General features: G+C 41.9%; 1 protein-coding gene across 2 annotated transcripts in view; it reads right to left on the bottom strand.

Moving 5' to 3' along the window:
- Positions 1-2602: 2602 nt before the first annotated feature.
- Positions 2603-24534, bottom strand: part of LOC116970805 (endoplasmic reticulum aminopeptidase 2-like) — a 55000-nt gene continuing 33068 nt past the window's right edge. For both annotated transcript variants that reach the window (XM_033017348.1, XM_033017347.1), the window contains exons 13-19: positions 24225-24408; positions 22660-22816; positions 21242-21426; positions 20066-20227; positions 11749-11889; positions 11086-11167; positions 2603-4270 (exon numbers count right to left, since the gene is read on the bottom strand). In XM_033017348.1, coding sequence (XP_032873239.1) covers positions 4112-4270; positions 11086-11167; positions 11749-11889; positions 20066-20227; positions 21242-21426; positions 22660-22816; positions 24225-24408 — 1070 coding nt within the window. In that variant the 3' untranslated portion in view covers positions 2603-4111. The remainder of the gene's footprint in view (positions 4271-11085; positions 11168-11748; positions 11890-20065; positions 20228-21241; positions 21427-22659; positions 22817-24224; positions 24409-24534) is intronic.

Below are 24534 nucleotides of genomic sequence, written 5' to 3'. Positions count from 1 at the left end.
GAAATTTACAGCAAATACCAAAGTCTTATATTGAATAGAAAACATGCAAATATTGTAATCTTGCTGTTTTACAATACATTTTATAATAAGGATATTTCATGACAAATATCCTTATATGTGACCTCTATACCTGTACAATTCTTCACAATGAGATTTGACACAGCATATCACTCATCATGAGTGTGGACCATTGTTGAAGTCATACCGAAGACCTCAGTATTTTTCAAAATTTCTGTTCACTTAATGAGTCCATTTATAGATTCATTGAAGGTAGACAAAAATGCTGGAGAAACTCAGCGGGTGCAGCAGCATCTATGGAGCGAAGGAAATAGGCAACGTTTCGGGACAAAACCCTTCTTCAGACTGGTGGGGGGTGGGGGGAGGCGGGGAGAAGAAAGGAAAAAGGAGGAGGAGGAGCCCGAGGGCTAGGGAGAGCTGGGAAGGGGAGGAGACAGCAAGGGTTAACAGAATTGTGAGAAGTCAATGTTCATGCCACCAGGATGCAGACTCCCCAAGCGGAATATGAGGTGCTGTTCCTCCAATTTATGGTATTGCTCACTCTGACCGTGGAGGAGGCCCAGGACAGAGAGGTCGGATACGGAATGGGAGGGGGAGTTGAAGTGCTGAGCCACCGGGAGGTCAGGTTGGTTAATGTGTACCGAGCAGTGGTGTTCGGCGAAACGATCGCCAAGCCTACGCTTGGTCTCACCGATATAGATCAGCTGACATCTAGAGCAGCGGATGCAATAGATGAGGTTGGAGGAGGTGCAGGTGAACCTCTGTCGCACCTGGGAAGGGGTGGTGCGGGAGGGAAGGGAAGAATTGACAAGGGAGTTACGGAAGGAGCGGTCTTTGCGGGAAGCAGACATGGGGGGGGAGATGGGAAGATGTGGCGAGTGGTGGGATCATTGGTTTTAGTGGCAATAGATTTAGTACCGGATTTTGTTTATTCCAGACAATTAAAAATCCCAAATTATTTGGAGCACAATCAAATGAGAGAATTTGCAGGTACACAAAAATGCTGGAGAAACTCAGCGGGTGCAGCATCTATGGAGCGAAGGAAATAGGTGACGTTTCGGGCCGAAATCCTTCTTCAGACTCAAAATTTGCAATTCGGAGTTCAGGTATAGAGGGGCAACTGAGAGAAAGTAAGTATACATTGAATTTCTCAATTAAATTCTATATCAATGCATCTCAGCTTAAAAAATGTGGTGTAATTTTGAGTACAAAACAACATTGTATCTTTAATACAAAGGGAACCATCCTATTTCAGTGGAGTATGAAAATAAGATTGTTAGTAATAGAGTTTAACAATTATAATGGTTTAACTATAATTGTTATTTGCTTTAAAAACAAAATTTCTTCTGCAATGTAATCATAACACAGTGTGACAATCAAATATTGTTCATTCTGTCAATGAAGAAACAATATACAAAGTGTTTGTTTACCGGTTGATGCAGTGTTTCTGAATGATGCACTCTCCTACATGTCTAGTGCTTTCCAAAATGACCTGGATTCACTTGAGTAACATTTGCAATTACAAATATGCTTTCTCCACTCCTCTTCCCCCCCCTCTCCCCCCCTCCTCTCCTCCCCCTCCTCTACCCCCTCCTCTCTTCCCCCTCCCCTCCCCTCTCCTCTCTTCCCCCTCCCCTCCCCTCTCCTCTCTTCCCCCTCCCCTCCCCCCTCCTCTCTTCCCCCCTCCGGGAGCAGAACTGGGGGCAGAACATAACTTTTGGAAATTGTTCAATTTCTAAGTGCTTTCTCCACTCCTCTCCTCTGTCAAATTCCCTAATATCCATGGATTTATATGGATGCAGAAGATTTAGATGCATGGGATCCATAGTGACTTGATCGTTTGTATGCAGAACTGGTTTACTCATAGAAGACAGAGGGTTGTGGTGGGAGAATACTATTCTGACTGGAGGACTGGGACCACTGGTGTTCTGTGCTAAGACCTCTGCTGTTTGTGATATCTGTAAATGTCTTGGACGTAAATGTAGATGGGTTGATACAAAATGCTGGAGTAACTCAGCGGGACAGGCAGCATCTCTGGAGTGAAGGAATGGGTGACGTTTCGGATCGACACCCCTCTTCAGAATGATGTCAGGGGAGTGGGCGGGACAGAGATAGAATGTAGTCGGAGACAGTAATACTGGTGGGAGAACTGGGAAGGGGGGGGGGGTGTGGAGAGAGAGAGGGAAAGCAAGGGCTATTTGAAGTTAGAGAAGTCAATGTTCATCCCGCTGGGATGTAAACTACCCTAGCGAAATATGAGGTGCTGTTCCTCCAATTTGCACTGGGCCTCACTCCGACAAGGGTGGAAGCCCAGGACAGAAAGTTCAGATTGGGAATGGGAGGGGGAGTTAAGGGCTGAGCAACCAGGAGATCAGGTAGGTTAAGGCAACTAAGTGTTCAGCAAAATGATCGCCGAGCCTGCGCTTGGTCTCACCGATGTAGAGGAGTTGACACCTGGAACAGTGGATACAGTGGGCAAGTGAACCTCTGCCTCACCTGAAAGACAGTTTGGGTCCTTGGATGGAGTTGAGGGGGGAGGTAAAGGGACAGGTATTGCATCTCCTGCGGTTGCAGGTGAAAGTACCTGGGGAGGGGGTGGTTTGGGTGGGAAGGGACGAGTTGACCAGGGAGTTGCGGAGGGAATGGTCTCTACGGAAAGCAGAAAGAGGTGGAGATGGAAAGATGTGGCCAGTTGTGAGATCCCGTTGGAGGTGGCGAAAATGTTGGATTATATGCTGAATGAGACGGCTGATTGGGTGGAAGGTGAGGACAAGGGGGGCTGTCCTTGTTACAAATGGGGGGAGGGGGGAGCAAGAGCGGAGTTGCGGGATATCGAGGAAACCCTAGTGAGAGCCTCATCTATAATGGAAGAGGGGAACACCCGTTCCCTAAAGAATGAGGACATCTCCGATGACCTGGTCTGGAAACCTCATCCTGGGCGCGGATGCGGCATGGACGAAGGAATTGGGAGTAGGGGATAGAGTCTTTACAGGAAGCAGGGTGGGAAGAAGTGTAGTCTACATAGCTATGGGAGTGCTTAGTAAGTTTGCAGTTGACACCAAAATTGCTGGAGTTGCAGACAGTGAGAAAGGCTATCAACGTAAAATGCGGGATATAGATCAGCTCAGAAAATGGGTGACGAAATGGCAGGTGGAGTTTAATCCAAGCACTTTGGGAGATCGAATGCAGGGTGAAGATTTACTGGAAATTGCAAGACCCTTAACAGCTTTGATGTACAGAAGCTCCTTGGAGTCCAACCCCATAGCACCATGGAAATGGCAAGTAGAAATAGTGGTAAAGACATATCTTATCTACTTCAGTCATGGCATTGAGTTTACGTATCAGGGAGTCAGTTTGGCAGCTTTACAGGACTGGTAAGGCTGTACGTTGTATTGTGTGTAGTTGAAGTCACCCCATTACATAAAGGTTTTGGAGGCTTTTAAGTGGGTGCAGAAGGCCACGATGTTGACTGAATTAGAAGGTACTCACTATGAGGAGAGGTTGGACAAATTTATATTATTTTGCCTGGTTTCTCAGAGGCTGAGAGGAGACCTGATAGAAGTATATAAAATATGTAGGCATTGATAGGGTAGACAGTCAGAACCTTTCTCCCCCAGGGTGGTAATATCAAAGGATAGTGGGCATAGCTTTAAGGCGAAGGGGGAACTGGCGGGGCTGCTGCCAAGTGCAGTGGCAGGCAGTAGATGGGACTGCTCGGTACTTTTCTAACTTTTTCGGCACCAACACATGGCCATACTTGTGTACTGCCGAGGTTGTATGCAAAACAACGCTTTTCACTGAACCGAGGTACCCTAGGTGCATGTGACAATAATGTATCATTTATTTGTTCGTTCAAGGTAACGGGGGCAACATTTTTAAAGGAGTTTTTTACAGCTCTGAGTGTGGAAGGTGCTTGGAACATACTGCAAGGATTGGTGGTGGTAGCAGATACAATAGTGGCATTTAAGAAGCTTTTAGATAGACAATGGGTTTGCAGGGAATGGAATACAGGACAGAGGAGATTAGTTGAAACTGACCACATGTTCAGCACAGACATTGTGGGCCCAAAGGCCTGTTACTCTGTTCCACTGTTCTATGTTCCACGTTCTATAATTATATTCTGCAACCAGCTCCTGAGTAAATCCAGATTTCTCTCCAGCCACCTTATGTTCTTCTGAATATTTTCATGTGCAATCTGGGTGCATCTCAGCTGGGAACTCTGCTCCTTGATAGAATCAAAAAACATCTCCACCTAAAACATATCAAGAGAGTGAAGAGTGTTTATTTGTCATATGCACCAGGACCGAAATAATGACATTCTCACAAGCTACAGCTTTACAGGCACATTAACGCAACACAATAAATGAATATACAAGACACAATAATACAATACATTATCAGTTGTACAAACTAATCAGACCATAATAGTGGATACTGAAGTACATAGTGCAATCATTGACAAAGTCTACAGTTGTTTGGTGCTGAATTGGTGGTTAAGGTCATACTATGTACCACCAGATTTTATTTTGAATTAAGTACACTACTCTTAAGTACAACTCTTTCAAAAGAAAGAGAGTTTTTCAGCGGTAGAGTTGTTTAGGATTGCCAGATTGAAATCTTAATTTAAAGCCAAATTACACTTTCAGAAAGCAATTGATAAGGTCCCACATAGGAGATTAGTGGGCAAAATTAGGGCACATGGTATTGGGGTAGAGTGCTGACATGGATAGAGAAGTGGTTGGCAGACAGGAAACAAAGAGTAGGGATTAACGGGTCCCTTTCAGAATGGCAGGCGGTGACTAGTGGGGTACCGCAAGGCTCGGTGCTGGGACCGCAGCTATTTACTATATACATCAATGATTTGGATGATGGGATTAAAAGTAACATTAGCAAATTTGCAGTTGACACAAAGCTGGGTGGCAGTGTGAACTGTGAGGAGGATGCTATGAGAATGCAGGGTGACTTGGACAGGTTGGGGGAGTGGGCAGATGCATGGCAGATGAAGTTTAATGCGGATAAATGTGAGGTTATCCACTTTGGTAGCAAAAACAGGATGGCAGATCTAAATGGAGTCAAGTTGGGAAAAGAGGAAGTACAACGGGATCTGGGGGTCCTTGTACATCAGTCTATGAAAGTAAGCATGCAAGTACAGCAGACAGTGAAGAAAGCGAATGGCATGTCAGCCTTTATAACAAGAGGATCGAATATAGGAGCAAAGAGGTCCTTCTGCAGTTGTACAGAGCCCTAGTGAGACCACACCTGGAGTATTGTGTGCAGTTTTGGTCCCCTAATTTGAGGAAGGACATTCTTGCTATTGAGGGAGAGCAGCGTAGGTTTACAAGATGAATTGCCGGGATGACTAGAAGGGTCGAGATGGCCTGTTTCCGTGCTGTAATTGTTATATGGTTATATGGTTATATGGCGGGACTGTCGTATGCTGTGAGAATGGAGCAGCTAGGCTTGTACACTCTGAAGTTTAGAAGGATGAGAGGCAATCTCATTGAAACATATAAGATTGTTAAGGGCTTGGACACGCTAGAGGCAGGAAACATGTTCCCGATGTTGGGGGAGACCAGAACCAGGGGCCACAGATTAAGAATATCCCCTGCCATTTAGAACAGAGACGAAGAAACACTTTTTCTCACAGAGAGTGGTTAGTCTGTGGAATTCTCTGCCTCAGGGGGCGGTGGAGGCAGGTTCTCTGGATGCTTTCAAGAGAGAGCTAGATAGGGCTCTTAAAGATAGCGGAGTCAGGGGATATGGGGTGAAGGCAGGAACGGGGTACTGATTGGGGATGATCAGCCATGATCACATTGAATGGCGGTGCTGGCTTGAAGGGCCGAATGGCCTACTCCTGCACCTATTGACACTAGGAAAAAGCCATAAAAAACCCAATCACTAGAAAACCCCAGCAAAAAAGCTAAACAATCTTTGATATTTTTCATACGTACATCACATGAAAAGCTCTAGATCCAGGTCAACTACCCTCCCCCCTGGAATGAGTGGAACATATGGCATAAATCTTGTCCGATGTGATGTTTTTCAGCATTTCTGGAGATGCAGTGGTCTTTGCAACATTTGTTTGAAAGCAAGAATTCTGCCCTGATTCTCACAATAGCATCAAGAAGATTCAGCTGCATTCTGGTTCTTGCCTTCGTTTTAACGGAGGATACAAGAGAAAATATCTCTCAACTACAGTATTGCTGACAGGGGTTATTAGGCAAGTAAGGGCAAAGGTGGCGAGCTATTAAATGGCTGATGTTGAAGTACACCAATCCAAAGCTGTTCAGTGTCTATAGGGAGTCCATCTTTCTTAAATGGAGCTTCTTCTTTCCAATCAACAAAAGGCATTTGTCTGTATTGTTCTTCAATTGTGTTTCCTGCATGGTGTATAAAGGGTAACTCGCAAAACCTAGGTCTCGAAATTTGATTCATGATTGTCTCTTGCTGACGGAAGTTTATGTGTAACTTGACAGAGAGCTTCTTCGAGCATAAACATACATCTTTCTTTAACGTTTTTTAATTTCCAGATGAGCTTCAGCACTGTTGATCTGCTTGATACCAAAATCAACTTGATGAGTATTTTTTTTTCTGTCCTTTGACAACACACAGTCTGTTCTGAAGACTCTTCTGGTGTAAGAATAGTTGTTGGTACAATTCATGAGAATCAGCTTTGGTCTGCTGAAAAAGCCTGTTCTGTCTCAAATTCCTGCACATCAGGTATTGCAAACTCAAAGAACAAGTAGTTTTTGTAGTGTGACAACATTTCACTTAGGAGATGTGCTTTGAATTTTGTATCTAACTTTGATTGGGCTAGTTCAGCAGAAGTGAAATAAGCCTTTAGGTCTTTCCACTTTATCAAAATATATATATATTTTTTTTTTTTTGTATTTTTATTAGAAGCAATGTACGGTAGTATAAACCGCAGCATATGACAAAATACATTTCGTGTACAACTTCTCTTTTAAATTTAACCAGAAAAAGGTAGAGCAAGAGAGAGAGAGTGAGAAAATGAAAGAGTGAAGAGTGAAGGAAGTAGTGATGTGTAAACCCCCTAGAGTACCCGATGGGCAGTCCAGGGGTGAACAAGTGATAGCCTGTAGAAAAATAGAGACAAAAACCCATAAAATTATTTTTTTAAAAGAAAGAAAAAAAAAGAGAAGAGAATAAGAAAACAAGAGGGGAAAAAAAGGGGCCCTTGTGTAGGGATATACCGGCTTCATTTCTCACCACACCCATCACCCAGTTCCTGAATCACTTTATTTCCAGAGTTGTGTTGCACCATGCTATACTTGTAATAAATCAATAAAAGGAGACCATGTCTTTAAAAATTGTTCTGATTTTCCTGCTAAGACGAGTCTCATGTCTTCAAGATGTAGCATCTCAGACATGCTTGTGATCCACATTTTAAGCGTTGGGGTCAATGCATTTTTCCAAAATTTGAGTATGTTTTTTGTCATTATCAGGCCATAGTCTTTGAAATATTGATAGCTCAGAGCAGGCTTCTGTTATTTCAAAAATGTGTCTCTTGCTGACGGAAACTTATGTAACTTGACAGAGAGCTTCTTCGAGCATAAACATACATCTTTCTTTGACATTTTTTAATTTCCAGATGAGCGTCAGCACTGTTGTTCTGCTGTAGGAACTTATTACATGTTGTTAACAATTTGATACCAAAATCAACTTGATGAGTATTTTTTTCTGTCCTTTGACAACATACAGTCTGTTCTGAAGACTCTTCTGGTGTAAGAATAGTTGTTTTCATGAGGATAATTTGGTCTGCTGAAAAAGCCTGTTCTGTCTCAAATTCCTGCACAACAGGTATTGCAAACTCAAAGAACAAGTAGTTTTTGTAGTGTGACAACATTTCCTTTAGGAGATGTGCTTTGAATTTTGTGTCCAACTTTGATTGGGCTAGTTCAGCAGAAGTGAAATAAGCCTTTAGATCTTTCCAGTTTATCAAAATATTAAACATAATCTTTCCACGCACCAGCCACCACGTAAATTAAGGTTTTTCAAAGGGGAGTGTGGCAATTCGGGTTGGTTCAAATTGTGTAGCTGAGTTCATCACTCTAAACAATTCTTTGTATGCATCTCGTCTTAATTCATTACGGCAAAACCAATTGGGTATTTCTGACAGTAAAAATCCAATATTTAATGATAGCTTGGATGTTGCATATTAAATGCACAGTGTACAGCACGTGGCCTGACTCTGCTGGGTGGGTCCTAGTGCTCCCATCCTCCTAATTGGCAGCAGATATATTGCCAAAAGTGACTGGCCATAAAACATTTCTCTTAAAGGAAGATGTTTTAGAAAAAGGATGGTATGTAGTTTCGTGCAGATAATTTTAGTATGTACAGTTTTGGTCTCCTAATCTGAGGAAAGACAATCTTGCCATAGAGGGAGTACAGAGAAGGTTCACCAGACTGATTCCTGGGATGGCAGGACTTTCATATGAAGAAAAACTGGATAAACTCGGCTTGTACTCGCTAGAATTTAGAAGATTGAGGGGTGATCTTATAGAAACTTACAAAATTCTTAAGGGGTTGGACAGGCTAGATGCAGGAAGATTATTCCCGATGTTGGGGAAGTCCAGAACTAGGGGTCACAGTTTAAGGATAAGAGGGAAGTCTTTTAGGACCGAGATGAGAAAATCATTTTTTTTACACAGAGAATGGTGAATCTGTGGAATTCTCTGCCACAGAAGGTAGTTGAGGCCAGTTCATTGGCTATATTTAAGAGGGAGTTAGATGTGGCCCTTGTAGTACTGGATACTGGATACTGAGTTGGATGATCAGCCATGATCATATTGAATGGCGGTGCAGGCTCGAAGGGCCGAATGGCCTACTCCTGCACCTATATTCTATGTAAAAAAGGCAGGAAAAAGACCAAAAGCCAAATGCATTTTCTGACGCCAATCAAATTGAAAAAAACAGGAAAAGGCCCAAAAGCCAAATGAATTTTCTGACGCCATCCAAATTAAGAAGACATATTTCTGGAATTTGGCGCTAAAAAATCCGATCTGGCAACCCTGGAATTGCTGCCTTACAGCGCCAGAGACCTCGGTTTAATCCTCTCTCTGGATGCTGTCTGTACGGTGATTGGAGTTTTTCCTGTGACAACATGGGTTTTCTTCCGGGTGCTCCGGTTTCCTCCAACACTCCAAAGACGTACAGGTTTGTAGGTCAATTGACTTGTAAAAATTGAAAATTGTCCCTGGTATGTAGGTTAGTGCTAGTGTATGGGTGATTGCTGGTCGGCAGTGGTCAGTCATTGACCGAAGGGCCATTTCCATGTTGTATCTCTAAAGTCTACACACTCTACTGCTATTGAGTCATAATACTGTATTATGTTTTATTGCTGCAATACTTGGATATATTACCTGGGCCTACTCAGGAAAAAACTATTGAACAGAAAATATAATGGAATCAAATTATATGAATAAAATGAATAAAAATGGAGACGGCAAGAATTGCCCATCAGGTTAAGTAACATTTACTTTCAGTTATTGTTCTATTTTTAGATGTAATCATTTTCAAATAGAAAAAATACATAATTACATCATAGCCATTGTAGATTGGGAAGATGGCACGGCATATTGCAGACTCAATGTTACAACGTAAATAGGCAAGTTGAGGGGGTTTATGGCTGTCCTCATACCAATTATCTAGGTCAATTGTGGTGTCACAACAAGTTACTGGGAGATCACATGTATTTTCATCAGGTCGTTCATGGCCTGAACCCATGAGGGAAGACAAAGTGTATTGTTTCTGAATCATTGGTATTTTTATTGATAGAGATGGGATTTTACTCTGTCCATTGTGGGGAGGAGGGGAGGAAGTCGCAATGCCACCGGTTATGCCCCAATTTGGTTCCTGAATAAAGAAATCATTATCCATGTGGGGTGGTGTCCATTAGTTACTCTCTTACTTCCAGTGATTGACTCCTGGCAGAAGGGCAACGCCATTGCAATAACCTCCTCAAAAAAAAGAGATAATAGTATAGACATTATAGTGGGCTATTCAACCCAGTCTATCATTTATTTCACATCAGAATTACACTTCTATTCCAAGCATCTGCCATGCGTCTCTTTCTCCCCTCCCCCCCCCTCTCCCCCAAAGTAACTTCTCCCCCCAAAATTCTATCAATGTCAGTCACATGATCCCCAGTTAAAGAAGAAATAAAGAATGTCTTAATTAACTTGAGGACGTGGGTGCAGTTTGGTCAATGGTAACATCAAACAATTGCCAAGTGGTTTTCTTCGGAGGTTGGTATGAAATGCTCAAGACAGAGAAAGGGAGTTGCAAATTATAAGCCTCCCAATTCCTTTTCATTTTATAAAATACTAGACCAAGGGCAGACCCGTTGGGTCTGCTCCCTCAACGCAGCCGTTCCCTACCCGTAGCCCCCACGGGAGACGTGGTCCTTCAACTCAAGCGGCTCAGGAATGAGCAGTGCGGCTGGTTTTAAATGGCGTCTTTGAGGCGAGATGCGGGCGCCAGCAGCCGTTATGGTCGCTGGCCAGCAGGAGGCGACAAAATGAGTGAGGGGGGGGGGGGGGGGGGGGGAGAAGGATTTAATGAAAAATGTGGACATAAACATAACAAAATCTAATGAGTGGATAGTTGGAATGAAAAGTGAAATGTCTACCGAAATGGCTGCTTCTATGGGTGAGAAGCCAGTTTATTTTTGAAATATTGGGGGGTGGGGGAGAAGGATTTGATTAAAAAGGTGTACTTAAACACGACGAAATGTAATGAGGAGCGGATACTTAGAAAGAAAAGTGAAATCTCTACCGAAATGGAAAAGATCTCGGCGATTGTGCGTCTGGATTCGGCGTGGCAAGGAATCAAAGGAAGAAATGCAGCCGGCAGCCGTACATGTAAATAGATCCATTCCGATTGGACATCTACAAGCATCGGCCATTCCGATTGGACATCTGCGAGTATTGGGCATTGTGACATCACACGATGGAACAAATCGAAAGGCAGAAAGGCAGCCGGACGGCAGGCGGCAGCCACAGAGTTTTATATAATAATAGATGTGTAGTATTGAATTTTACTGACCTCTTCCAATTCTTCCTTTGATGAAAACTGAGATGATGTTCCAATTATCAGCCATCGAATAGTGGTTGAACCAAGCTGAAATCTGTAAATACACACTTTTAAGAAGCTTGGCAATGTGCACCTTTTTTCTTTAAAAGAGTATGATTATAGTTGTTCGACTACTTAGATAATAATTCAATTTTGCTGGGACAAATCACATAGAACTGACGATGTCTCAGTAAAAAATTACTCGAATTGTTAAATATTCTATATTTAGCTTAAAAATGGGAAATAGTCAACAGGTCAAGTTGCGGAGAGAGAAACAGGGTTAACATTTTATTTTGATGGTATTTCTGTTCTGATGAAGGATCATGAAATGTTAAATCAGTTTTTCTCTCCACAGACGCTGCCTGATTTGCTGAGAATTTTTCGTATCTTCTGATTTTTGGGGGATTTGCATTATTTGTAGTTTTTTAATTGTTTTCCCTTCTTCAACACTTTTCAAATGATCTGGTTTTCAAGCACAAATGCATTTTTAAAAATTTCTTAAGTTAATAAAAAGGCAGAACAAGTTCAAAACAAAGTTTGTATAAGAATGTGGTATTCAGAGCAATGAAAAGCACAGGGCAAGATAAAGGAGAAGACAAGAAATTTTAAAAAAAAGTAATTTTGAAAGATACTAACTTCTCCATCAATGTGCTCCAATTTTTTTTCACAAAGTTCCAGGCAAGGAGATGTCCATATGGGTTCCTGCTCACTGCCACAACAACGTGGGCTAGATTCTGTAACTTGATGATATCCCCTTGCAAACTGAGTTCCATCAGCCTAAGACGATGGAAATAAATGGATTTATTTCAATAATCGCTCTGTTTTTTTCTCTGGAAAGTAACTTTTTTCTCTGATGTTATTTATGTAAATAATTCCATTTACTCACTTCTGTGTTACAAATATGACTGTTCAGCAGGCATTGCACTTCCAAATGTATTCTGGATTTATATTATGAAAACATTACATTGCCAAACTTTCACTCTATTTGTATTGAAGTGGCCACTATTACAATAGATAATAGGTGCAGGAGTAGGCCATTCGGCCCTTCGAGCCAGCACCGCCATTCAATGTGATCATGGCTGATCATCCCCAATCAGTACCCCGTTCCTGCCTTCTCCCCATATCCCGACTCCGCTATCTTTAATAGCCCTATCTAGCTCTCTCTTGAAAGCATCCAGAAAACCTGCCTCCACCGCCCTCTGAGGCAGCGAATTCCACAGACTCACCACTCTCTGTGAAAAAAAGTGTTTCCTCGTCTCCGTTCTAAATGGCGTACTCCTTATTCTCAAACTGTCCAAGCCCTTAACAATCTTAAATGTTTCAATGAGATGCCCTCTCATCCTTCTAAACTGCAGAGTGTACAAGCCCAGCTGCTCCATTCTCTCAGCATATGATAGTCCCGCCCATCCCGGGAATTAACCTTGTAAACCTACGCTGCACTCCCTCAATAGCAAGAATGTCCTTCCTCAAATTAGGGGACCAAAACTGCACACAATACTCCAGGTGTGGTCTCACTATGGCTCTGTACAACTGCAGAAGGACCCCTTTGCTCCTATATTCGATTCCTCTTGTTTTAAAGGCCAACATGCCATTCGCTTTCTTCACTGCCTGCTGTACCTGCATGCTTACTTTGACTAGTCTCCTAATTGTGGAGATGGGAAGAAGTACATTGATTTTGCAGGTATATGAATTAGTGTGAATGTAGAGAATAATTTATTTTTAATGAAGTAATTTGCCTGGCATTAACAGACTGCTGCAGTTGGGTGGTATATAAAGTCCTTGGAGCATTGGGATTACAGTGAAACAAAAAGTGTACATGTCTGGATCTGGATGTAGTACGCTGAAAAACTCAAAGTAGAGCATCACTCAGCACTATGATGGAGGTGGACGTGCTAGACGAGGTGGAGGTGCTTTTAGAGTACGTCTTTGAATGTGTTGGTGTATTGGAGATCTCTGATGCTGGCTGGTAGGGTATTCCAATCCCTTGATGTCTTGAAGAAAAATGAGTTAACAAAGTGCTAAAGCAGTGCCGTGTGGAATAAAATAATTTCCAGGTTGGTAGCTTCTGGTTGACATGCCTATGGGTGCTTGGATTAACTGGATGTGGCCCTCCATCTTTAAATCAATAGTGGTATTCGTGATCTTGTGGAATGTTGTCAGTCTGATGAACATGCGACCAGTAGTAGGTGGATGATGTTTAAGGTCCTTTATCATGCTGGAGACTGAGCTCTGCCACTTGTAGTTATTAGATATCAACCTTGCTGCTCTGTTTTGCACTGCCTGGATCTTATTGATGTTCCCTTGAGTGAAAGGATCTCACACGGAGCAGCTTTATTCAACAAGTGGACATACAAGGCTTTTATATGCTTGGATCTTAACTTCTTTGGGTGCATTTTGCAGGTTGCGATGTAGAAAGCTGATGACACTGCTGGCTTTGGCTGTTGCCCCTTCCACATGCTTGTTCAATTTCATGTTTTCAGACAAAGTAACTCGTAAGTAGTTATGACTAGAAACTGTGATACAGGGAGAAAATGTGATATGGGGAGATTTTAAAATGTATCATGAGAGTTATTCATACACATTTCCTTTTGATATGGGAAGGAGAAATATGTGGCATTGAGTCTGTGCTGGCTCACAGAGCAATCCTATCCATCACACAAATTTTCCCTGTAACCTATTCTCCACTCACTTCCATCACATTCTTATTCACAACAGACAATTAGGGCAAAGATAGACACAAAATGCTGGAGTAACTCAACGGGACAGGCAGCATCTCTGGAGAGAAGGAATGGGTGACGTTTCGGATCGAGACCCTTCTTCAGACAATTTCTTTCCTAGACAATTAGGGCAATTAACCATGGCCATTTAACCTGCCAGAATGACTTTGGGGATGTTGAAGGAGACCAGTGAACCTGGAGAAAGCCCAGAGGATCACGGGGAGAATCTGCAAACTCCATACAAACATCCCTGGAGGTCAAGATTGAACCTAAGTTGTTGGAGGTATGAGGCCACAGCACTGTGACACCTTCCTGCCATTTGGCTTATTTACAACAGTGTGACCCTTTGTTTCCTTGCCTCTCATACACTTGTCCAGCATCCCCATGAACACACTTATCGAGCACTTCCACATTATTACCACTCAGAATAAAGAATGATCTTCTCTGTGCCCATTGGATTTCTCAATGACTCTTTGCCATGTTGGCCTCTAGTTACAGTTGTCCGCACAAAAGGGAAACGTTTTAATTGTATCAGTTGTATCAAAGCTTTTCCTAAATTTTAAAGACCTCTATCGGGTCACTCCTCAACTTTCATTTCTCGGGCGATACACAGTGTGTTCATCCATTCTTGATATGTATACCTTTGTATTTTTGGTACCCTCGTAAATCTTTTCTGCTTCCTCTCCGATGCTTCTGATCGATTACATGATAATCAAAACTTTACGAAGTAGTCTATATGTGACTTTACCTGATTTTTTTCTAAACAGATTTAACAAGATTAGCAAAATAAATTCTTGATAAAGGGATAAGTGGATAGAGTGGATGTGGTGAGGAGGTTTCCACAAGTGGAAGAGTCTAGGATCAGAGGTCATTGCCTCAGAATTAAAGGACGTTACTTTAGGAAGGAGATGAGGAGGTATGTCTTTAGTGAGAGGGTGGTGAATCTGTGGAATTCATTGCCACAGAAGGCTGTGGGGGCCAAGTCAATGGATATTTGTAATGCAGAGATAGATTCTTGATTAGTACAGGTGTCAAGGGTAATGGGGAGAAGGCAGGAGAAGGGGTTAGGAGGAAGAGATAGATAAGCCATAGGTGAATGGCGGAGTAGACCTGATGGGCCAAATGGCCTAATTCTGCTCCTATCATTTATTACCTTATGAAAGGTTATCACAGACAGACAGACAAGAGCACAGAGTCACTGTTACAAGCAGATAAATCATGATCTTATTATTATTATTATTATTATTATTATAGGTTCAAGGAGTAGAATGGCCTTCTCCAGAAACTAATTGTATGAATGTTCATATGTAGAATCACACAACACAGAAACAGGCCTGTTGGCCCAATTCACCCATGTTGACCAACATGCCCCATCTGAGCTAGTCCCATTTGCCTGCTTTTGGCCCATTCCCTCTAAACTTTTCCTATCCATGTACCTGTCCAAGTGTGCTTTAAATGTTATTATAGTACCTGTCTCAACTATCTCCTTTGGCAGCTCGTTCCAAATACCCACCACAAAAAAAAAATGCAAATGCTTGAGATATGTAATAAAATAAGAACATTTTTAGAAAAAAAAAACCCTTAAAATGGGGGGGGGAGTGGAAGGGGTAGAGTGAATAAAAAGGAAAATCTATTATAGCGTGGAGGTCAGAAATGATTGAGTGACACGTTTTGGTGATGCTGCTGTCTGAAAGAGGTAGTAATGGGACAGTGATGGAAGAGGTGGAAATGAGGAAGGAAAACAAAAATCAGTGTTGGATTGGTTGTTAGAAATCTTTGAATTCAGTGTTGACTCCCAAAGGCTGCACTGTACCAAGTTGCAATTATAAATGCAGTACGCAGAATGGTTGAAGCTACAAGTAACTTGCTGCTTCACCTGGAAAGAGTGTTTTTGTTCCTGGATGACAGGCAGGGACAATGTAATGAGCGGATGTTCCAATTTCCTCCCTCCTCCTAGTAACCCCAAACATTAATTTCTTGTGAAGCAGTAAAACATTGCATTTACCCCCTGGGCCAAGATCAAACTTTTCAGAGACTTGGAAGTTGCAAGATGGCACCAGAATGTGGCAACTCCCTGAGTGCTGTTGCAAAAGGGGATCTATTGTACTTATGTGTTATATGATTTGACTGGATAGTATGCAGAACAAGCTTTTAACGGCATCTCGCTACACATGACAATAATAAACTGAACTAAACAGCATTTTTCTTGTTTTACTTCCGTTTTTGTACAATGAACGTCTGCTCACAATGTGGTTTCCTCTTCACTGGGGAAGCCAAACCCATTTTGGGTGACTGATTTTGCAATACAGCTCCTTGTAGTCTGCAGAAGTGATAATACTGTAAATCGTATACATTGTGAACAGCAGTGGTCCCAGCACTAAACCGTGTGGAACACCTCTGCCCACCTTCGTCCACTATAAATACTTCCTTTAATTCCAACTCTGTCTTCAGACTTGAAGACCAGTTAGAAACATAGAAACATAGAAAATAGGTGCAGGAGTAGGCCATTCGGCCCTTCGAGCCTGCACCGCCATTCAATATGATCATGGCTGATCATCCAACTCAGTATCCTGTACCTGCCTTCTCTCCATATGCCCTGATACCTTTAGCCACAAGGGCCACATCTAACTCCCTCTTAAATATAGCCAATGAACTGGCCTCAACTACCTTCTGTGGCAGAGAATTCCAGAGATTCACCACTCTCTGTGTAAAAAATGTTTTTCTCCTCTCAGTCCTAAAAGATTTCCCCCTTATCCTTAAACTGTGACCCCTTGTTCTGGACTTCCCCAACATCGGGAACAATCTTCCTGCATCTAGCCTGTCCAACCCCTTAAGAATTTTGTAAGTTTCTATAAGATCCCCCCTCAATCTTCTAAATTCTAGCGATTACAAGCCGAGTCTATCCAATCTTTCTTCATATGAAAGTCCTGACATCCCAGGAATCAGTCTGGTGAACCTTCTCTGTACTCCCTCTATGGCAAGAATGTATTTCCACAGATTAGGAGACTAAAACTGTACGCAATAGTCCAGGTGTGGTCTCACCAATACCCTGTACAACTGCAGTAGAACCTCCCTGCTCCTATACTCAAATCCTTTTGCTATGAATGCTAACATACCATTCGCATACCATACCAGTTATCAACCCTTTCCGCTACTTGATCCTGACTGCATTATTGGACCTCCCTCATTAGTTTGTTATCGGGTATCCTGCTGAAAGACTTTTTAATAAAATGTAAACAAACTATATTTACCGCATCGTCATAGTTTAATCTGTTACCATTTCAAAAAATTCAAATTAGGTTGGACATGCTCTTCTGAAATTTACCTTTCATTATTATATATTTTTCCCTCTGAACTGAAGGAACAATGGTGATTTGGATTGGACTGGATTGGAGCGTCACTGTGGATTGGAATGTGGGTCAAGTGAACAGGTTTGTGGATATTCAGTGTTTAAGAAGGAACTGCAGATGCTGGAAAATCGAAGGTACACCAAAATGCTGGAGAAACTCAGCAGGTGCAGCTGCATCTATGGAGCGAAGGAAATAGGCAATGTTTTGGGCCGAAACCCTTCTTCAGACTCGTTGCCTATTTCCTTCGCTCCATAGATGCTGCTGCACCCACTGAGTTTCTCCAGCATTTTTGTCTACCTTTGTGGATATTCATATTGAAATATTCCCTGCTGCAAAAACTATCAATAAGTGATATGATTCAATGTTGAGACAAGGAACTGCTGATGCTAAAATCTTGAGCAAAATACAAAATACTGGAGGAGGTCAGACAGTATCAATGGAGGAAATGGACAAGCACCATTTTGGGTCGGGTCCGTTCAATCAGAAGAAAGGTCGTAACCCCAAATGTAACCTGTCCATTCCCTCCACCTGGCTACCTGACCTAGTTCCTCTAACACGTTGTGATTTGCTCAGTTCTTTAATGTGGACTGGTGAACAACTCATCAAAAAACATCAGCAAGATGAAATATTGTTCTATCGGGATAGAAGAGTGGGGAATGGCTGGTTGGTAGAAAATGTGTGGGAAGTCCAGAACAAGGGGTCACAGTTTAAGGATAAGGGGGAAATCTTTTAGGACCGAGATGAGAAAAACATTTTTTACACTGATAGTGATAAATCTCTGGAATTCTCTGCCACGGAATGTAGTTGAGGCCAGTTCATTGGCTATATTTAAGAGGGAGTTAGATGTGGCCCTTGTGGCTAAAGGGATCAGGGGGTATGGAGAGAAGGCAGGTACAGGATACCGAGTTGGATGATCATATTGAATGGCGGTGCAGGCTCGAAGGGCCGAATGGCCTACTCCTGCACCTATTTTCTATGTTTCTAATATGTGAAAACCCAATGATTTGTTCAGTTCTACTATTGCATGGACAACTGCTACAATGTGAAGTGAATGCCAGGAAGAATGTGGTAAGAATGGGGGATAACAAGGTTTGGAAGTAGGAGAATTTGTTAGATTTACATCCGCATGTTATCTGTACAGTAGATTCAGTATTTCCTGAAAGCACTGACTGATACTCAATGGCAATCTTAGAAATATCTGCTTCCAAATCACAGAATGAAGCAGCTCAGAAGGAGATTGTACAATATAAGATGCCTCAGTCAGGTTAACCTTCTAGGGAATTGCAAATTTCAGCCAGATGGGTCCCTGGATCAGTTTCCCCAAATAAATGTGAAGATGATGCTCCAATATCCTACCAGGTCAATGTGCTGCTGACAGAGGTGTCCAGCTTTAATATAGAAATGTCCCATATCCAAGATTTCAGGAGAACAGACAGAACAGGCAGAACAGGCCTCATCTCTTGCAGCACAATGCTGTGTTCAGAATGAGAAGCATACCAGAACTGATAAGTTACATCTCCCAGAAAAGACTGAACAGCAACTCTAAAAAAGTGAAGACCAAGTAATATCCTTGCAGGTCTTTAAGATTATGAAGGAGTATGATTAGATATATATAGAGGAAGATATCTTTGCTTCTCAAGGGCTAAAATATAAAATAGTTGCTCAGAGTCACACAGAGAGATACAGCACACAAACAGATCCTCTGGCCCACCAAATCCAGACCACACATCAAGCTCCCATTTTTACAGTTATCCTACGCTAACTAATGTTATCTACCTTTCTGTCCACACAATTGGAATAATTTAACGTGGCCATTTAATCTACCAATCCCTGTTGTTATGATAAGGGAGGAAACCAGAGCAACTGGAGGAACCACTGTGGTCACGGGGAGAAGATGCAACTTCCACACAGAGCACCCAAGATCAGAATTGAACTCTGATCACTGGGGATGAGGCAACAGCTCTATCGCCTGCACCACTGTGCCACCTTATAGTCCAATAAGAGAATCAAATTAAACTTCTTTACTCAAAGAGTGATTAGAATGTCGAACCTATTACCAAAAAGGAAATTGAAGGACATTGTGAGATACTCATTTAAGAGGAAATTAGACAAACATGCAAGGTGGAGAATACCGATGGAGACCGATGATCGCCCGGCGCGGCTTTAAATGGCCGCGGGACTTGTTAGCGCACGCCGGGGGCTCCAACACCAAGACCCGGAGCGCGGCCTTGCATCACCCGGCGCGGCTTTATAATTGCCGCGGGACTTATTTACCATCGCCCGCCGGGGGCTTTGACTCTGACATCGGGAGGAGAACGAGGAGTGCAGGGGAGAGATAAGACTTTGCCTTCCATCACAGTGAGGAGGAGATTCACTGTGATGGATGTTCGTGTAAATTGTGTTGTGTCTTGGTTCTTCTTCTTGTTTGTATGACTGCAGACACCGAAATTCGTTTGAACCTCTGGGTTTAAATGACAACAAATAAATTGTATTGTATTGTAAATTGTATTGTATGAAGCAGGGTGGAAAGAAGATTGTTAATGGCATCTGAAATCACTTGGGTTAAATGGTTTGCTTCTACAGTGAAACTTACATGTAATGTGAATTGCTGCACATCCTAGCACAATTAATACTCATTCCAACCACTGACTGTACAGATGCAAACCTTACTTGCTGCACTAAAATATGAGCATTTGCAGGTGCTTTTGCAGACACATGATTTATGTCTTACTGCGAATAGTGTCACAGGAGATCTGATAAACAAGTTCAGTCATTCTGGAAAGCAGGCATAATCTTAATCTCTTTGACATTTTAGACTTCTTTAACCATGACTCACCACAAATTATCCCACGGAAAAACCTGATGACGTACAACTAAATTCCATACCGTGCTAGTTTTTCTGGATTTCTGGTGCTTGCCAAAGCAGACACAATTTTATTCTTTTCAGCCCCCGAAACCGACTGCATGTACTTCGTTAGAAGGTAGTCCCATCCATCACTGCTCTGGGCACCCACAGAGTATACGATCTCCAGGACATCTGTTGGCAAACTACAATATCAACAATAACGTGCTTAGTAAAGTACTTCTTCTGTTCATTAAACTCCACTGCAGAATACACATATGAAAATAGTTTATATGCATGCTTACAAAGGTAGTCCATTGCCACATTTTAGACATTTTTTGGTATGCAGGTGGTGATTCTTAAGCATCAGGATAATTACACTTAAAACAAAACATTAATAAATATTGAAGCTTTTATGCTGTTATAGTTTGAAATCTCAATTCGCTGCTTTGGAATGATTCCCAAGTCTCTATAATTTATAAAACAGTCTAATTTACCCGTAATACAACTGAAAATATTTTTTTTATTTAGCAAAGAATGCAACTCAGCAGAACTGTGAACTCCTACTGCATGAGAAATCACCATCTTAAATGTTTGACACTCTTTCTTAATGTAGTTTAATATACCCAAGCTGTCTTTCAGATTTTCAGGGCCACAGTCTTAGAATAAAGGGGAGGTCATTTAAGACTGAGGTGAAATTTTTTTTTTTCACCCAGAGAGTTGTGAATTTATGGAATTCCCTGCCGCAGAGGGCAGTGGAGGACAAATCACTGAATGGATTTAAGAGAGAGTTAGATAGAGTTCTAGGGGCTAGTGGAGTCAAGGGATATGGGGAGAAGGCAGGCATGGGTTATTGATAGGGGATGATCAGCCATGATCACAATGAATGGCGGTGCTGGCTCGAAGGGCCGAATGGCCTCCTCCTGCGCCTATTTTCTATGTTTCTATGTAAATGTTATTCACTGCCTTCTTCCCAGTAATGCCCAATGTTTTCATTGGGTTTTATTTTAAAAATAAGCTGTATCCTAAAAATTGAAATTTTCTCGAAAAAAACCACCAAAAATCAAACTTCCATTGCTACTGTTAACCAATTATGTCAGTGCCACTCGGAGTAATTTACTACAAGAGATTTGTTGAAAGTTACAATAAAGCGCTATCATTGTTTTATTGTTCCAAACAATCAGAAGGTAGAGTAGAAGCTATGCTGCTTCATAACTAACTTCAGGGTACCATTGGACATCCTCCACTGATTAAAATAAGCCAATGCCTTCTGAACACAAGGAAGGTAATCGAGGTCGCAGACAAGTTCCAGGAGATTGGACCGTAGCAGCCGATCTGACAAAGTGCCTTCATCGCTCCATGTCTGTCTGTCAATTAGATGCTTGAAAAACTGCAGAATATAATTCTGAAACATAAATAATATGCGTTCAAATCCTTATGCAGCACCAGAAACTGCCAGCAGCAAATCTCAAAAGGATAATGCACAACTATAGAGATAAATAAAACACAAATTACATTAGGATGGGATAGGGCAATAATTGCCTAGGATTCAACAGGTAAGCAAAACATCTGAAACAAAACTAGGAATGCAAACCAGAAAAAAATGTCAGTTTACTCTCTGGTATAGGATAAGCTAACTGATCTCAGCAGATACATTACAATTAATGTAACCTTAAATTAACATTATATAAACTGCATAATTAAATTAAATATCAATTTCTGCTGCACTCAAGATCTTCATCATACCTATACCTCATTGTACTTGTGCATATGACAATAACCTGTCTTGAAATGTTGGAAATTTGAAATCAAAACTGAAAATACTGGAACAATGAAGGTGTGTAAAGATGAAGCATCTGTGTAAAGATAAACAGTTAGGATTTCAGGTCAGAGACCCTTCTTGGACTTGAAACATTAACTGGTTTTCACTTTCCATATTTGCTGCCTAATCTACAGAATGTTTCCAACAATCTTTGCTGTTATTGCAATTATGCAATTAACCCAGCAACCATGCCTGGGAATAGGAAGCACTACAAGTTTTCCTCTCCTAAGCACTCTCCAGTGGCCCCTGCTGGTTGGCGAATTAAACCAAAACTGGCCTCATCCCTCACTCTGACCCTCTCAAACACAAGATTTGTCATTTGAGAGATTGCCACTGCCATCGGATCATTTCCATTGCAAGAGATTGCAATCTTTGTGATAAAGTATGACAAAATTGGTGGTTCTTTGTGCCCCTGTCCCACTTAGGAAACCTGAACAGAAACCTCTGGAGACTTTGCGCCCCACCCAAGGTTTACGTGCGGTTCCCGGAGATTGCAGGAGGTTGCTGGAGGTTGCAGGTAGTGGAAGCAGGTAGGGAGACTGACAAAAACCTCCGGGAACCGCACGGAAACCTTGGGTGGGGCGCAAAGTCTCCAGAGGTTTCTGTTCAGGTTTCTTAAGTGGGACAGGGGCATTAATGTATTTAATATACTCAAGGAGTATGTGCAAGCTGGTATACCAAGATGTACATAACAAGTTGACATTAATGTTAGATGTCCTCGTTTATATTAGATAATTGTCAATTGTTTTGCAACTCCACCTTTATCTCAATGAAAAGGCATTAGTCAAGTAGAATATATGATCTACATTACCTTACCTTTAGATTGGTGGCAACATCAGTGATATTTCTCCTCACAGCCATTCTGTAAAATACCTCCAGGTAACCCAGACCCTGTAATACTGGGATGCTTTTATTCTCATGTCGGAGGTAGCGGGTCAAGTCAAGAGCACGATCAAGTGATAGTTTTCCTGCACTAAACACAGCAAGAAAGATATTTCATTCGTATTTTCCAATAACACTAGGGCTTTTTTCTTCCCTCTCTCATGATCTTGATAGGTAGGACAAGAAATTCCCATTCGGTTCACTGCTGGTGCTAAGCAGATTTGGAATGGGTGTGATGGATAACAAAGGAGCAGAAGGATTGATAAAAACAAGGCTGCATTCATAGCAGACGGCAACCGAGGTATATGACGCAAGGTTTAATTAGCAAGTGTGAGACCTACAAAAACAAGCTTTTAGCAATGTCTATATTACTAAACGTCTGATCTTGACCACTTCCTGTTGTTCTGTATATTGATTTTAGAAGATCAGAGTTTTAGTTATGTATAGATAGACTAATGATGATCAGATACCGGTATACCAGAACCAGTCAGTCAATGAGGAAAAAATATGTACAAATCCAAAATCAACAAATTTAGCTCCTGGGTCCCCCTTGTTGGGAACCCTTGCTGTAAATTGAGCCTGAATAAGAGGGCTCTGGTAATGGTCTGATGCTAGTACACATGGTGGTTCGGAAGTCTTTCAGGGGTCAGAGCAAGAAAATGGAGTCACAGTCTGACATCTCATTAGATTACTACTTAAAAGTTGCAAAACTCCTACTCTATAAACAGGACTTTTAAACTGTAGCAATGACTTCAATATGACAATAGACACAAAATGCTGGAGTAACTCAGCGGGACAGGCAGCATCTCTGGAGAGAAGGAATGGGTGATGTTTCGGGTCGAGACCCTTCTTCAAAATGATCTGTCCGAAGAAAGATTTCGACCTGAAAAGTCACCCATTCCTTCTCTCAAGAGATGCTGCCTGTCCCGCTGAGTTAATCCAGCATTTTGAGTCTATCTTCGGTTTAAACCAGCATCTGCAGTTCTTTCCTACACAGTTAAATATGACAAGCAGTTACGTATTATACATGAACATTGAATTCTCCCAATTCTGTTAGTCCTTGCTGTCTCCTCCCCTTCCTCAGCCCTCCTGTTGTCTTCTCCCATCCCCCAGCCTTCGGGCTCCTCCTCCTTTTTCCTTTCTTCTCCCCGCCCCCCCCCCCCCCCCACCCCCCCCATCAGTCTGAAGAAATGTTTCGGCCCGAAACGTTGCCTATTTCCTTCGCTCCATAGATGCTGCTGCACCCGCTGAGTTTCTCCAGCTTTTTTGTGTACCTTCGATTTTCCAGCATCTGCAGTTCCTTCTTAAATACGTATTATACACACTATTTTGGAAGATACAGTTGCATAATAGTACATATTTTATTGTTACTAATCCATTTACATGACTAAACCTCGCTACATCCAGCACAATTTCAATGATACATTGTAATCCACACAATGTGACCTCAACATGTAAATGATACAACCAATAATAGATACAGTATCAACAGTACCTACCTGACAAGTTGGAAAGCATTATGAATCAGATTTGCTCGGTCCTTCTGGCTCAGAAGTGTGTGGTTCTGATCGAGCAGATTAATCAAGGCATCCCATCCACCTCTCGTGTAATGTACAATGTAATAGCCATTCATGTCCACATTAAATTTTACCCATTGAGCTTCTCCATCTAGTTCAATGTGATCTGGTTAAAACGATATTGATTTAATGAAGATAATCTACAAAAACCTGTTCATACTTGACAGTCCAAATCATAAATAAGTGCACTTTCATTTGCACGGTGCCCGTTGGCACTGTTGGCATGCTGCAG

The sequence above is a fragment of the Amblyraja radiata genome, chromosome 3 (assembly GCF_010909765.2).
Source record: "Amblyraja radiata isolate CabotCenter1 chromosome 3, sAmbRad1.1.pri, whole genome shotgun sequence".
NCBI lineage: Eukaryota > Metazoa > Chordata > Chondrichthyes > Rajiformes > Rajidae > Amblyraja > Amblyraja radiata.
This window is presented reverse-complemented; position numbering and strand designations above follow the sequence as displayed.